Consider the following 16,030-nt stretch of genomic DNA (forward strand, 5'->3'; position numbering starts at 1 on the left):
AAGGGAGGCTCACAAACCTGGGGAAAGAACACCACTTAGACACACCAGAAGCTGGGTGTGGTGGTACACACTTACTTCCAGCACTCTGAAGGCAGATCTGAGTTCTAGGCCAACCCAGTGGTCTACATAGCTAGTTTCAGCAGGCCAATGATTCCTTGTCCCAACCCCAACCCCAACCCCAACCAAACCACCAAACCAAACCAAACAACCAAACCGACAACCAATCCAACCCCAACCCCAACCCAAACCACCAAACCAAACCAAGGCAACACAAGCAAACAGAAATGCTGGAGGGGGCTGGAGATGGCTCAGTGGTTAGGAGCACTTGTCGCTCTTTCAGAGGACACCTACGGGCTGCATACTTCAGTCATATCCTGTGGGTGGTCAGCTTAGGAGGGGCTGGATGACTTTAAAACCCAAACTGTATGCTGGGGGCTCCTGTGTACCTTCTTCATGTGCAGTGATGGGAAACAAACAGACCTTTAAAAAAATGCATTCTTGAAGAAAATTTTAATTTAAAAGAATCAAAAGAAAAATTGAACAGTGCCTAAATCTTTATTTTTCATAACCTACATTTTTTCAAATTAGACAGTTTTACACAAAAATGACACAAAAGGAAACTTAAATTACCAATAGTTTACATGTAAGCTTGATTCCAGTCTTAATGAAAAGTAGAACAGAAACAGAAACCCTCAGGCAAGCTTCCACGTTACACTCCCGTTCTGTGACTTGCAGCTGTTAGCGCTCCTGGAATCTTCGATTGTCTGTTGCTTTCCGTATAACAGGCTACAAAGCACACAAACCCACAACTACAGCTCACTGAAGGGGACACAAAGACAGGTATGCACCATCAGTCGCCTGCTGTGACACACTGGACCAGTTTTTCAATATCAACTGCAGAAACCCTAATACAGCAATAAGACTTTTTTTTCTTTTCTTTTTTTTGTCTTTTTTTTTTGTCTTTTTTTTTTTTTTTGCCACCCACTAGTGGCAACCAGTGATGCAATGACAGGAGGGATTCACAGAGACATCATGACACTGACTACAAGAGAGGAATCACTTGAAATTCATGTCTGGTGAAGTGGGGCCAGATTCCTAGTCTGTATTTCCATATGATAATTAGGCATCATCACACAATTTTACAAGTTAAAAATGTCATTTGTGACTGTGGTATCTCTGATTCTATACCTTGAGATACTGAAAGGAATGAGTAAACTTAAAAAGTAGATTATGAAAACCACATATCACACTTGCTGTATGTGACATAGCAAGAGTCTGCATGCACCCTCAACAGCTTCCTATTTTGATAACTTCCATTTTTTTCTGAGTGGAAAACCTCAAAGTGTTCAGGAAGTCTCTGTTCTGACATTTTACAGCTATTTGGCATATCACCTTTGCTTCCTGAAAATGAGTGCTATAAAAATCACATGTGAGCGAGGCTTTAGTTCCTGGTGCCAGGCTGTCACTGGCTAAGCGGTAATTACAGTGTCCCGACCTCGTGCGTCTGCACACCTGCCCTTGCGTGCGGCCACTGAGCTTTACACTTCCAGCCAGAGGCCAGCAACACCTACAGCTGCCTCTGCCACACAGGTTTCGTGCTGCAATGCTCAGCCTTGGGGAAAGGACTTCTCATTAAAAATCAAAGATCCTCTGTGAGAGCACCCTTGGGGATGAGGGATGCTGACCATAATCTGGCCCCTCTTCCAGCAGAGATGTGACGTGAAGGGCCTGAGGCCTCAGGCTCGCCTTTCCAGATAGACAGCATCTGCTAGTGTGGGTTCAAGAGGCCAGCTGTTTTCCTCCTCCTCTTCTTCTTTTTGTTTTTTTTTGTCAGTGATCTGACATCTATAAGGAAATTCGTCCTATGTTCCTCTCACAGGCGTCTGAAACATCAGCATTGTGTGTACTCCTATGTAACTGAATGACAGTTGCTCTGAAGGAAATGCTCACGGGCATCAGGCCATCTTTGCCTCTGGCAGGAAAAAAAATCACTTAACAGTATAATTTTAATTAGCACATTCTGGTTTTTTTTTGTTGTTGTTGTTTTGTTTTTTTTTACTTTCATTGGAAGATCCTGCCAGTCTCTGCTCTCTATACTTTCCTTCAAAACCCTCACACGTCACATATGATTAGTATGTACTTACATACTTTTTAAGAGTATGAAAACATCCAAAGGCTTTTAATAAGACTTTCCATTTCCCTTTTGCAGCAAAGAGGCAAAATCAGTTCAACACACCAGTATAAGGGGAAAAAGAAAAACCTTAACAAATTAAAATAATACTCAAACCACATTTAGTTTATCTACATCCAGCTCAACAGCAACATTTATAATATATCAATAATTTTTATCAGATTCTTCTCTGTAGGGTACCTTTCTCATATGTTCTGATTATTTACACTGTACAGGCAGAGCACACTCCCAAGTGCACAGATTTAACACAGTAGCGACTATTTGCATTTACAGGATTTTTCAACAATCTGAAAAAGATCAACTGTTGAAGATCTGTAGGTATGTTACAAAAACCACTGGAGTTCTTGTACAACAGTATGCGTTCTCAGCAAAACCAACACCAGGAGATCCGCATGGCAACTGAGTAACCGATCCACTCCCGCCAACCCAGGGGCAGGTCTCCGTGAGCTCTAAGCTGTCTTATACAAAAGTTAAGGCAAAGTCATTTTCAAGTTTAAATAAAATTCAAGTCTTTAAATATTGGATGGAAATCATTTTTTCTCTTAGAAAAAAAAAAAAAAGAAAAAAGAAACCAAAACAACCTTCAGTCTTGTTAAATAGCATTTTGTGGAATAAGCTGTATGGTTACATATAGCAGGAAATATTTTAATGTCTGCTGCTTAAAATACTTAAAGAAAAATTTTAGGCATTTTAAAACAAAATAATTTATCTGTAACTTTACTATGAACTTGCTAACTTGACTGCACTCTTGCTCTTCAGAAGTGCAGAGCTTCTAGAAACAATCAACAAGACCCTCGTCCTGGAGGTAAAAGAGCAAGGACTCTGTCCTCGCCAGGCAGAGGGGGACCACAGACAGCACTCTCTCATGGCTAGGTACTTTTAAATCCATGTGCCGATGCAGAGGTACAGGAAGACATCCACACAGAGCTGGCTAAGACAGGACTCTCCAGAGAGAGTGTGTGGGGGACACAGACAGAGCAGGCACTGGAGGATGGGAGCTAGGCAGCCCACTAACTCACAGGGACACACATCATGGTACAACTTCATGGTCTGATGTCAGTGGGCAGCAGTTTCTAATTTCATCTAGGTTCTATTCACAATGTGCTTTGAATTTATTTTACAGAGTAGCCACTTGGAACTGGAGTGAGAGGCTGGTTACTTGCTGGCAGGACATCAACTCAAAGGTTTCAGGTCTTTCTAGGGTGCTCTGTGCAGGTTCATTCTGCCCACTAGATCAAAAAAGATCCGCATGTACATCTGTATCTTGTTTTAAAGCTAGAGTTACCTGTTAGCTAAGGGTTTAGATGAACACACAGCTCCTATGCCAGTTTGTCAGTGCCCTGACACTGCCAGTCCCTTGCTCTGTGAGGCCCAGGCTGTTCCTGCAGTGCCATCAGCCCCCATCCGTCTGCTGGGACACCCTACCAATGTGTACTTGCAGACCAGCTTTTAAAAAAACAAAACAAAACAAAAAAAACAAACCGAAGTAGCAGAGTTCCCTTAATTTAGAAAAACTCATTATAGCTTTGCATTCAGAGCCACGTGGAGGCTTAATAAAAAATATCCATTTGTTCGGATAAATACATTTTCTATCCTGAAAAACATCAGACTTCTGTATCACCTCCAGTTAAGCACCAACCTAAAATAAGGTTTATATTATATAATTAAATCCTGAAAAATAGATTTTTTTTTCCAAGAGGGGGAAAATCCGACTCACAGAAGGAAGTAACTTGCAGGTATCCCACGGGCCCCACAGACACTGCAAGCTCCTAACCAGCGGCTCATTCCGTACTGAGTGGGAGAGCTTCGTTCGGTGAATACAGCTCTTCCAGACCCCTCCCAGGCATCCGGCTTTCACTGAGGAGACTTGGGAGGAGTGTTCTGTTCCTTGTTCAGGCGCTTGCCAGCAGCTGGAGGAGAGGGTCGGCGCCCAGGCTGCCTCCTCTGATCTTTGGGGACTCCAGGAGTGGACTTGAGGGCAGAGGGCTCTCTGTATCTCTCCACAGGCTCAGCAAGCTTCTTCTCCTCCTTCCCACAGGCGACAGTGTTTGGCTTTTGTTCTTTAGAGGGTTGCAATGGGGAGGAGGAAGCAGGCTCTTTACTCGTTCTCTGACAGATCTCTGCATAACTGGGCTTTCGCAATTCCTGGAAACATAGAATGTTGGATTATGCATACAAAATATCAGGGACGGACGCTCCTTCAGGGATGAAATTTATATAAGATAAAGCTTTTATTTTAAGTAAAATTTCATCTTCATGGGTATTTTTACTTTTAAGACATTCACAAAATTCAACAGCAACTTCCAGCATGTCCATGACAGTTAGTGATCAGCATCAAGGCTCCTGCCTCTGGAGCTTGTGGACACATGTGCAGCATCAAGAACTCACTCTGTGAGAAGATAGCTGTTGGTATACTTGTAGATCTGTGCTGGAATACGTCACAGAGTTTGGAATTACTTCAGAAGGAAGAAGAATTACTAAATAGGGATAATGTAACAATACTGCTTCCTGGAGGAGGCCTGAAGCACAAATGCATTTTCTTGATTTATGTTAGATTCTGGCTTTTTATTTGTTTGTTTAGATTCTATAAAGCAAAGTTTCTATTAAAATTAAATAATTTGAAAATACACATCCATTTTTTTCTAAGGTAACCATAGTTGTCTTGAAAAAATTAAGTTTTTTAAAGACTAAAAAAAATATAGATATCTTTGGTTTAAAAAAAATGTCACTGCTCCCTTTCCTTGCAGGACAGTTTCCCTCTGAAGACGGGAATACCTCTCTAGAACAGCTAACAGCCAAGAAGGCATAGCAATAAGATGGTGACCAAATTCTGACCAACACAAAGCCTTAAAGCATTCTTAAGAAACATACAGGACTACGAGGCTCAGGGGAAAAAAGACGCAACACCGCCCCCTCCTCATTTGATCTAAGTCAGGGGTAGCGCAGGTGCTGTGAGTACAGAGAGCAGGCGGGACAGTATGACACAGTGGTCAAGACATGAGCTGGCATCACTCCCATCCTCCTGCTTCCACATTCCTGAGTCTAACACGGAGCATTATTGCGTAGCCGTAGCTGGCCTGGAACTTACATAGACTTCTGGAATTCAATCTTCCCACTTCGGCCTCCCAAGTATAGAGATGCCAGATCACCAAGGACAGAAACTACTGCCTCACTGTGCATCCTTGGCTGGCTGAAACTTGCTATGTAGATTACAGGCCTCAAACTTGCAGTCATCTCTCTGCTCCATCTCCCAAGCATTGGAACTAAGGGCCTAAGCCGCCACAGCTGGCAGAGTCACTGGGATGTAAGCGGGGCCACAGGACACCGTGTTGTTCTTTTTAAGTCACTCAGCTTTATTCCATTCCTCGCCCTTTTTTCCTTTTATTCTTCTCTCATATATTACTTTCTGACCTCAATTTTCCCTCCCTCCACTCCTCCCAGTTCCCCCCTCCCAAAGGATGAAGCAGCTGTGGACCACCTATGCCCCTCCTCTAGAACCCAGTCTGTCTAAGCCTTTGAAGCAGACAGATTTTTGTTGTTGTTGTTGTTGTGTTTTTCTTGAGACAGGATTTCTCCATGTAGCCCTAGCTGTCCTCAAATTCACAAATCTACCTGCCTCTGCCCCCAGAGTACTTGGATTAAAGGTGTGTGGACCACCACTGCCCAGCTAATTCTTTTTCACATATACAGCACACACAATAAGTGCAAAAATTACCAAACTCTATATAGGACAGAGCTGGGACCTTGTTACTATCTGAAAGACCCCATACTGAAATAGAAGATCTCAGTGATCGGTATAGAGAAATTAAGGCACACACTAATGCAACCCCCCCCCCCCCCCCCCGTCAGAGGCAGGACACACACGGCATGCCTGAGTGCTATGGCGGGCGGGAAGACACTTACTGTTGCTGCTCCGTTCACCTGCACGGATTTACATGCAGTTGCAGTAGGAGTAGAAGGGAGTCTGTCCACACTGTGAGTTTCCCTCGGCTTTTCTGCCACCTTGGGGTCCCTGTGAAAATGCCATCTGGTTTAAGAATCATACTTAATATTACAGATCACTCATACTTGTACCAGGCAGAGGGGCTGGCAGAATACTGATACTCACTCGGGTAAATGGGCCGGGGAAGGGGAGCGTTCGAACGCTGTTGACGCAGCACAGGGCGCTGGCATGGAGGGCTCTCTGGGTCCCGCTACAGGAACAGTGTTTGTGCTTGCATCTGTGCTGAGGTTCTGAAAACAGTTAAGTAGTATTTAGCAGTTGTCAGATCTTTGCCCAAGAAGTTAAGGGTCTAACCACAGCAATCTCTAACCCATCTTTGGAGACTGCTTCCCAAGCCCTACTGATTGATTCTGAATGGTGTATCCTTCCTCCAAGCAAACAGAACAATGGCATGTTACCAACAACTGTCAAGTCACAGCACAAAGAAACAGAGACGCCTCCAGCAAACATAACTACATTGTGAGTCTGCTGCCCAGCACTCAGCTTCGTGCTCTCAGCAAATGCATTATAATTACCTGCAAGCTTGTCTTTTCAAGAAACAGCTCCCAAGCACACCTTACTCATCTGACATATCAGGGCTCCCCATAGCTGGGGTGGAGTTACCAAGTTATACTATGAGTCACACTTGTAACTAATATAAAACAAAGACTGACACAGCCACACCTATATAAATTTGAGTGCCCGGTGGTGGGATGTAGATACCCACAGGAGCTCTCACCTGAATCCACAAACCACCCTTGGAAGCAGGTGTACAAACTGCTTTACCCAATTTAGTAGGCAAGATCACTAAGCTAAGACCTAAGTGAATCAGACATTACCCCATCAACAACTTGCTCAGCACAGCCGTCGTAATTCATACAAGTGTACACATGGTATGTCATTAACCCAGTATGTGATTTTAGGACAAGCAACTGGCTACAAGTTTAAATACAAAAAGACGAAATTTACTAACTGCTTTTCTCTTCAAAGAAGGTAAAAGTTCAAAGGTAAAATAAAGTAGCTGGAATAAAGTCAATGGAACTGCAGCTTTGGGAGAATGGTACAATTTATACTTTGGCCTGGGGGCTGGGAGGAGGCTAAAGACACTGAGGCTATGCTGGCTTGAGAACCAGGTTTCTCAAGCAAAAGGAACCCAAACAGGGAAGCCTATGGCTTTCTATTTGCAAAAGCATGCTCACATCCTTCACCACGTGTTAAACACCAACTCTAACACAGATACATATGGCACTTTGCAAAGAGTCACAAATCCAGGCCAAGCATGAAGGTGCTAGGTGGCCTTATGTCCCAAGTCCTCTGTAGTTCCTGAAGATGTACTATCACTGGCAGCAGGTAGACTGTGTAACTTGGCCACAGAATCAAGAACAGCTTTTCAGAAAGCAGTAATTGTTTCTTTAAAAAAGCTTTTCACAGAAACTCAAGTACATTCAGAGCAGCAACTGTCTGTGAAGCTGGGAGGCCTGCTAGTACTCTTTTACTTATCACTAAGGGAGGAAGACATACTTGAACACAAGACTTCATGACTGTTGAAATGCATAATTTTCTGTTTTATAAGACAACTGGAAATTATTAGATGGATGTCAAGACATACAATGTCCAAGACATCCCAATTCTAACACGCAACCCTTACTAGAAAAGCAAATGTCCATGCTAAAAATAGTAGCAATTACCACTCCAATGAGACTCAACTTTTACCTGACCTTAGTCTCAAGTGACTGTAGCAAACTCATCTGCCCTAGTAACTACTAAAGCCACTACTGTGGCTCTAAACTCTGCAGTGGAGTGGTGTCTAAAGAAAAGACAGAGATGTGATCTGATGTACAGCCACAGTTTACCACACAGCAGAAGGGATGCCTGGAACCAGTTCCACTCTACAAGTCCCACATTGTGTGTCTGTCTGTCCACATGTGCCCCTAGCACTGAGCCATACTTTAGAAACTGGGCAAAAAGTAATTCCTCTACATGTCCCACAGTCTTCAAACACTGACCCTGGGCAGAGGGACAAATCCCATTTCCAACCTGCTAGCTAAGTGTCCTGCAGAAGTCGCTCTGGAAAGGAATCTCTAGTAGTGATGACGACTGCAGTCAAAGACCCCACTGTGACCCAGAGTTTACCTGGAGCCCAAGCTTCTTCCTACATGCACTATGTAGATTACAAGTCTTATTTCTGCTCTAACTCAGATTCCTGTGTCTCATTCTGTGTTTTGTGAAACAAAAAGGCTCTGAATGTCAACAACAAAGACGAATCTAGGCATCTGTAGAGCATAGACCTCCCCACCCCCACCCCCGCAACCTCAGCAGGCGGCAAGAAAAAGGATGGCTTGGCCTGGCTTCAACGACAAATGCCCATCACCGAAACCTCATACCTCTCCCTCCCAGTTATGCTTCCTCTCAATGTGTGTAAAGGACCTGGGTCAAGTCCTGGCACCAAATTAGTGCTTAGAAAACACCAGCAACTGTAACACTGAGCTTACTCTTTCTTTTGAAGATCCTATGATCAAGCTGGAAAGCCTGTTTTCAAATAAGTCCTCTGTCTTCAAATTGCCTGCAGCTCCAGGTAATGGGGGGAAGTTGGACAGCCCCAGTTCGAAGCTCGGTGATGGAGGCTTTGGTGGCGTTGGAGACTGCGTCTGACTGCTCTGCAACACAGCGACACCCCAAGGTCACACAAGTATGAAGTGACAAGGGTAGAAAGCAAGGAAAGAATCTTCTGACTTTCATATCCACCCAAAAATTTATAAATGTTGCACAAATAATTTCTAGGGTCCAAATAATTTGAAATTTAGGCCACCAGGATAAAATGTGAGCAGAATCTATAAAACAATGTCAGAGTTCAAATGTAAACAGTGGGCCAGTGAGAGGGCTCATGGGTCAACATGCCTGCTGCCAAGCCTGAGGACCTAGGTTTAATCCCTGGGACCCACACAGTAGAAAGAAAAAAAAAAACACTCATACGAGTTGTCCTCTGACCTTCATATATATATGTGAACTGTGTATATGCACATGTGCAAACACACAAACACACAATTACAAAACTTCAAAAGTAAGCAGTTAAAAGATATAATGCCTTGGGAGGCAGAGGCAGGCGGATTTCTGAGTTCGAGGCCAGCCTGGTCTACAGAGTGAGTTCCAGGACAGCCTGGGCTACAAAGAGAAACCATGTCTCAAAAAACAAAACAAAACAAACCAACCAAACAACAACAAAAAAAGATATAATGCATCTAAGGTGACAGAGGCTGTATTGGCAACCTTTTAGTTGAAGTCTGCCTGGGCTATGTGCCCTTACAATTGTTCTTTTAGTAGCCTTCTTGGCGAGCAGATCAAATGTGATCTCACAGAGCTTGTTTAAAAGTAACCCTTACCTCAAAGCAGTAACATTAGAATCCAGATAACATAAGAGAGAAGCCAGAAAATGTTTCCTGCTGAGAAAAAGGTGATGGTTCTCTACAAAAGGGAAGACATATACACATCCCCAGGTTGCTAAGATGTATGGTACAAACGAAGCCTCTGCTCGCAGTGCTGCAGAGGGAAGACAGGCTTGTGCTAGCTCAGCTGCTGCATCTAATATCCAAACAACTTGATGTTTCCTATTGGCCAAGGTTTCAGCATCCACTGAGTCTGTTCCCAGTGGTTAGCAGGGAAGCTCCTACTTAAAATCCCTTTATAGTTATCCACTGAGGACCTTTTCTGACAGCCACATATAGATTGAATTATTCACAAAAGTAAGCTCTTACCTGAACTGTTCATAGCACCTTTATTTACAAATTAAAGGAACGCACCATAAACCAGCTGGTCATCAGTATTCCTAAAAACTCCACAATCCTTTCTTAATTAGGCCAAAAACGCCAGTTTAAGGATATCACCTTAAAGTTCTTTGCAGTGTTCCTCCTCATCTTAGTCTTAATCCACTTAATTAATGCTCACGCTTGCTTACTATTAGATTTAAATATCTTATAATGATAAGCCTTTGGGGATAAGAGGTGGTTCTGTAAGGCTGCTTGCTCTGCAAACATGAGGACCCGAGTTTAAATCCATAGCACTCATGTAAAAAGATAAATGAAGCTGTATGTCTGGAAGCCCAGCATTGATGGGAAGAGACAGGATATCAAAGTAGCTCAGTGGCCAAACAGTCTACCTGCAATAGTGGTCTTCCAGTTCAATAAGAGACCGTCCAGAGACAATAAGGTTGAGAGTGATGGATACCTGAAGTCTCCTAGCTCTTATGTATTCGAGTGCATGGGTTCACACCTGTGTGTGACTGTGTGTGAGAGTACACACACATACACACAGACACCCACTTTATGTACTTACTGTAAACTTCTCTTCTCTTTTCTTCCGGTAGCCAAAGGAATTTTTCCTAGAAGAAAGCAGAAGACCTTTATTTTTCCCCTCACTTGAAAAGTTTGCCAAGCTTATGTTCTGTTCATGTACACAAAGCAACATGCATCAATTCAGTCCGTCTATAATATGCTTAATCTTTCAGGAATAAATTCGGATTCTAAATGTCAACTTTTAAAAGGACAGTCAGACCCAGGCATTGCAGCACATGCCTGAAGTTCTAGTACTGGGGTGGCTGAGACAGGAGGCTGACAAGCCTGTATCAAACAACAAGACGGTCACTGCCTTAAAATCCAATTGTTGAGAGGAAATCATTAAGTTAGATGTCCAGAAAGAAAACTATTCCTAGTAGCTACTTAGAATTTTTAAGATTTGAATGTTTAAATCCCTTCAGCTGGAATGACGATATAAACAAATATATATACATAAATTTATACACACATATATAAAATCTCACATTAAACTATATAGGAACTATATAGGTGAGCTATTTAAAACACGAGTAAAAAAAACTATGATTATCCCTTACTGCAAAAGCCACATAAGTACCCTTCAACCTTAAGAGGTCCCTAAAAACTAAGCTTGCCTTCCCATCAACAGCAGCCAGACCCTGGGCAGAAAGGCTGAAGTCTGCTCTGCAGCTCCACAGTCAGCCACTGCAGCAAGACTTATAGCATCCTACATGAGTTTGTGTGGCCTAACAAGCCATACACGACTCTCAATGTGTAATTTTACTTTTACTTGTTTATCTCTTCTATTATTTCAACTGAACAGACTCCCCAAAGGAGGTTTATTATATAAATGTAAAAGGATTTTTAATTTGATTATAGGAAAAATGGCATGCCTAAAGTATTTTTATTAGAATAATAATAAAACATTATTCTGTTCTATAGGCCCTCTGGCTACCCTTTAGGCTACAAACCTTTCTAACTCTGTAATGAAGCCAAGCTTTCTGCTGAGCTAGCCTAGTAGGAGCTAAACCCCTGAGGAGAGATGAGCTACTGTGCCATAAAAGTGAGCACAAGCGCCACCTGTAGGAATAGGTCCCTTGGTCCCACAGTGACTAGGCCTTTGGGCATGTGGGTCCACTGTGAGTACCTGTGTTATAGTTGCTGCCTCAAGATACCATAAAGGCTCATCACTGGGCTGGCTTCCCTCAGGTGCCTGTGTAGCAACACCAGTGTTGCCTGACACTTGTCTTACTGCCAGCATATGGCCTCCCACAAACTGTATTACTGCCTTCAGAGCACCTCAATAGCCTACTAGGAACCTACTGGTGCAGTAATCCTGTAACGGCAGGATATCCTGGACCACATTATCAGTGCCCATCCCTCACAAAGTGATTGCAGAGTGAAGACACAGGCACACGCTGCTGCCCACAGTGGATGGCTGTTGTAGCAGATACACAGGCAAGGAGACGGTCCCAAGCACCATTCAGTCTACAATGGGGATACTGGGAACTCACATGTTTTGGACCCCACAAGGGCAAGTTTCTGCTCTGTGAACTAAGAGAGCTTCTACTGACACAAAGTCAAGATCAGCACCTATCATTTGGAAACTATACTGACCTTGGCATGCACAAGGGTAGCAGATATATGACCGAAGCCTTGAAGATTCTATGGGAACCTCTTAGTGCCTCAGACCAAAAAAAAAAAAAAAGTTAATGGGAAACAAGCCCTCTGAAAAGCAGTAGAAGGAGATCTGTGAGCTCTGAGGAAGAGTAAGTCTTTCAGGAAGATGTAGATCACCCACCCCTCCTGCTTCTGAATACACTCTCTGGACAGGGGACATATGATGCAGTAAGAAGGAAACAACAGACTAGTCCTGGTTCCATCGGTCCACAGCTCAAGAACAAGGATTGAGAGCTACATCCATTCATGGTTCAACAGTGAACACGGTTCATGTTCACTGTGGTCAGCAAAGTGAACATATTAGTTTCTCTCAAGTTTAACTGGAAGTGTTAAATCCTTACTTAGGCACATAACTCTTTTGTTGAGAATATAGTAAGAGTCTCCATTATCTGTCTGGTAAAAGCATAAACCTGTTCCAGAAGCTACTTGGAAGTTCAAATACTGTTGGGAGACTAACAGTGACTAACAGTCGCAAAGGAAGTAGAGCATACTGGTTAATAAGATGTACTCCAGGCTCGGCCCTACCTCTATATTTCACTTTGTAAGATAGTGAGGATTCTGCAAACACTGCTTTTCCTCTGACAGAAGCTCTGCTAAGTTTTCATTAACAAGTGCTAGAAGAACATAGGAAATTTACCCTTCAGCTTACATCTTTTTACACTGTCCCTGTTGGATCCAGAAGCTCTGTTGACCAGGCTCCCTCCTCTAAAGAGTCTTGCCTTTAAGAACCCCCAAACATGACCCTTGGCTGCTACCTGATGTCACTAACTATGTTATTCAATGCTCCCCTCTTGATTTTTCAGTCTCCAATAACCCATTTGGTATAAAAAAAATAGCTGGTATAGCTTTTTTCCTTGATGGCTCACAGGCTATTGTTAGTTCTATTAAGTCATGGTGCCTGTGGCCTATCTCATAATAGCTTCAAGATGCTGCTACCATCACTCAAGACAGGAGTTGCTGCTTCCAAGTTCATCAAGGTAAACTCTCAAACTGCATTGAAAGCCAAGAGATAGTATCCTCCTGTTCCACGGTGTCCTTCATGGTTCTGAGCATTTACAGGTAGCAGCCCCAGCCACACGATACAACAATATTGAAACTAATTGTATAATGCCTTACAAGTATTTAAGTGAAAAGAGCCATATGTCTTTCTCTTTAAAATCTAGAAATGATTAAGCTGAGCGGAGCAGGCATGTCACAGCAGAGAGAAGCTGAACAGCTGTCTCACTATCAGTCAGCGAATACGTGAGCAACAGGAGAGCCAACTGGCCTTCTTGCTGATAAAGGACATTCCAGTGACCCAGACAAAAGACCAAACCAGCCACAACATTCCCTTTTTTTAATCCTCTGGGAGTTAAGAGAGGTAAGGAAGTTGTAGATGCTGACAGAGGCTGGCATGTGACACACAGGAAAGAAGTACCTCCTTTACACCAGAGCACAGGTGAAGTAGTAGGCTCTGAGGCAGAGGATGCAGAGAGGTAGCCAGAAGACCCAGCTACCATCCCACACAAGAGTGGTTCACCTAAGTCCAACAGTTTCCCATAGAAAGAAGATACAATCTAGGACACAGAAGCAACGGAAGTCAATGCCAAGCATTGAGGCCTCAATGGCCCAGCTGACTCTCCACCAGGGACTGATGTAGCTTGTGACTATGACAACATGGTTACTCAATGTTATAAGCAAGTACTGAAAATGTATTATAAAAAGTAAATGATTGCCGGGCAGTGGTGGCGCACGCCTTTAATCCCAGCACTTGGGAGGCAGAAGCAGGTGGATTTCTGAGTTCGAGGCCAGCCTGGTCTACCGAGTGAGTTCCAGTATAGCCAGGGCTACACAGAGAAACTCTGTCTTGAAAAACCAAAAAAAAAAAAAAAAAAAAAAACCCCAAAAAGTAAATGATTCCTTTCAGATTATTGTTTGTTGCCAATGCACCTGCTATCCAAAAGCTCTGATGGAAACACAGATTAATAACATGTTAAGAAAAAAAAAAAAAACCTTAACAACATGCATTCTGCAGTCATGGGTCAAAAAATAATTTTAACTTTTGGGCCTTAGTGTTCAACACACACACTTCATAGGAACTGGGTAGATGATGGTCAGTCAGAAAATGTTTGATGCCCAATCATCAAGACTTGAACTTGAGGGCTGGAGAGATGGCTCAGTGGTTAAGAGCACTGACTTAACCAAGTTCTTCCAGAGGTCCTGAGTTCAATTCCAAGCAACTCCATGGTGGCTCACAACCATCTGTAATGGGATCCAATGCCCTCTTCTGGTGTATGTGAAGGCAGCTACAGAGTACTCATATGAATAAATCTTTAAAAACAACAACAACAAAAACCTGAGTTTGAGCCACAGAACCCATATTTAAAAAAAACAAAAACAAAAAAATAAAAAGCCATGCAACGCGACTAGAGAAATGCTTTTAGTAAACTGCCTGTCATGCAAGCATGAGGACCCGAGTTTGAATCTCAGGACACATAAAAGCCAGATGCAATGGCTCTATCTATAACCCCAGTATACACAGGAACAACAGGCAGATCCCTGGAGCTCACTGGCCTGTAAAGTTTGCTAAACTGTCAGCTCCAGGTTTAGTCAGAGACAAAGGTGGAGAATGAGAGAAGATTATCTCTGGCCTCTACACGTATCACCCAAACAGGTATGTCTGTACACACATAAGAACATTAGAGACACCAGACTCTCCAAAATAAAAATGCCAAGTGGCTATGTTTACAATTCTGGTATTGGGGTATTTGAGACAAGGGAAACCCTGGTGTCAACCAGCCTGGCCAGTTAAATGAGAGAAATTGTCCCCAAAATGAAGGGACATAGAACTTAAGCAAGGTCCAAAGTTGATAAACATGATACACATGCAGCCTGCTTACTCCCCTCCCTGATACAGACACATAAAATAGGAAGCTACACTCAGACATAGCAATCCTCTGAAAGAGAAAGTCAACTGAACACCTTTGGAAAGGACCCAGCATCTCAGGTGCTGCTAAAACACCTGTGGTTGGTGAGAGGCGGTCAGAGGGCAACAGTGACAGGTGTGGGCTTCAGGGGAGGAAGTGACTTCAGAGCGCTGGAAACAGGGTGAAATCTGAGATCAGGGGACTTCAAGAGCCTCCTCCTAACTGTGACCTTATCCACCCTTCAATGGCTGAGGGAGCTGCTTCCTACAGATCAGCAAAAGTATGATTTCTTGAGATAGAGCTACTAATGACTCAGGTCTTCCAGTGGCATGGATGGACAACAAAAAGTTAAGACTATGACTGGGCGATGAGGCAGCAGCAGCAGGGGCGGAGATCTGTGAGTAAAATAAACATCAGCATGTGTTTTTAAAATAAAGAAAATAGACAGCACTGTCTAAGTCTTGGGCATCACACACCTATCCTAGCCTTCAGCACTCTGAATCACTCAGCACATTAAACAAAAACCCGTGTGGCTCACTTTGCCACGACACCTGCTACATTTCAGGTGTGCCTTTGGTCTGACTCTGTACCAAGAAAGAGGAATCAACAGTTTTGAGTTTCAATTGTCATTAATCATGCTGCATATTTATGTATGGGAAGCTTAAGACTTTTTTCCATTTAAACAGTTCAAAATAGGTAAAAAGAAAAAGCCTAGGTAGGCTGAGGTTTTTGCTCAGCACCTGTCAGAGGGAAATCCTGACAGGCTCTATCACATTAGCAACTGGCCTAGTTAACACCAGGTAAGGTGCAGACCCTGAGACCTACCTGTTTCTTTTCTAATCTCACGTCCTTAGAGGAAGTATAAACGGCAAGAGAAAAGACAGTGAGCAAGAAGGAAACTGCCTTAGAGGCTAAAGGGAGAAGGAAACAGAAGTAAAGTGTATGGAAAGCACCCTAGATAATG

The 16,030-nt window shown here is 43.2% G+C and overlaps 1 protein-coding gene across 3 annotated transcripts in view; it reads right to left on the reverse strand.

Annotated features, from left to right (window-relative positions):
* Positions 1–536: 536 nt before the first annotated feature.
* Larp4b (La ribonucleoprotein domain family member 4B) overlaps positions 537–16,030 on the reverse strand; it is a 52,638-nt gene continuing 37,144 nt past the window's right edge. For all 3 annotated transcript variants that reach the window (XM_028769877.1, XM_028769875.1, XM_028769876.1), the window contains 5 exons: positions 10,503–10,548; positions 8,666–8,830; positions 6,300–6,424; positions 6,095–6,203; positions 537–4,336 (listed from right to left, as the gene is read on the reverse strand). In XM_028769877.1, the coding sequence (XP_028625710.1) occupies positions 4,046–4,336; positions 6,095–6,203; positions 6,300–6,424; positions 8,666–8,830; positions 10,503–10,548 (736 nt within the window). In that variant the 3' untranslated portion in view covers positions 537–4,045. The remainder of the gene's footprint in view (positions 4,337–6,094; positions 6,204–6,299; positions 6,425–8,665; positions 8,831–10,502; positions 10,549–16,030) is intronic.

Source organism: Grammomys surdaster, unplaced genomic scaffold, assembly GCF_004785775.1.
Source record: "Grammomys surdaster isolate TR1022 unplaced genomic scaffold, NIH_TR_1.0 194, whole genome shotgun sequence".
Classification (NCBI taxonomy): Eukaryota; Metazoa; Chordata; class Mammalia; order Rodentia; family Muridae; genus Grammomys; species Grammomys surdaster.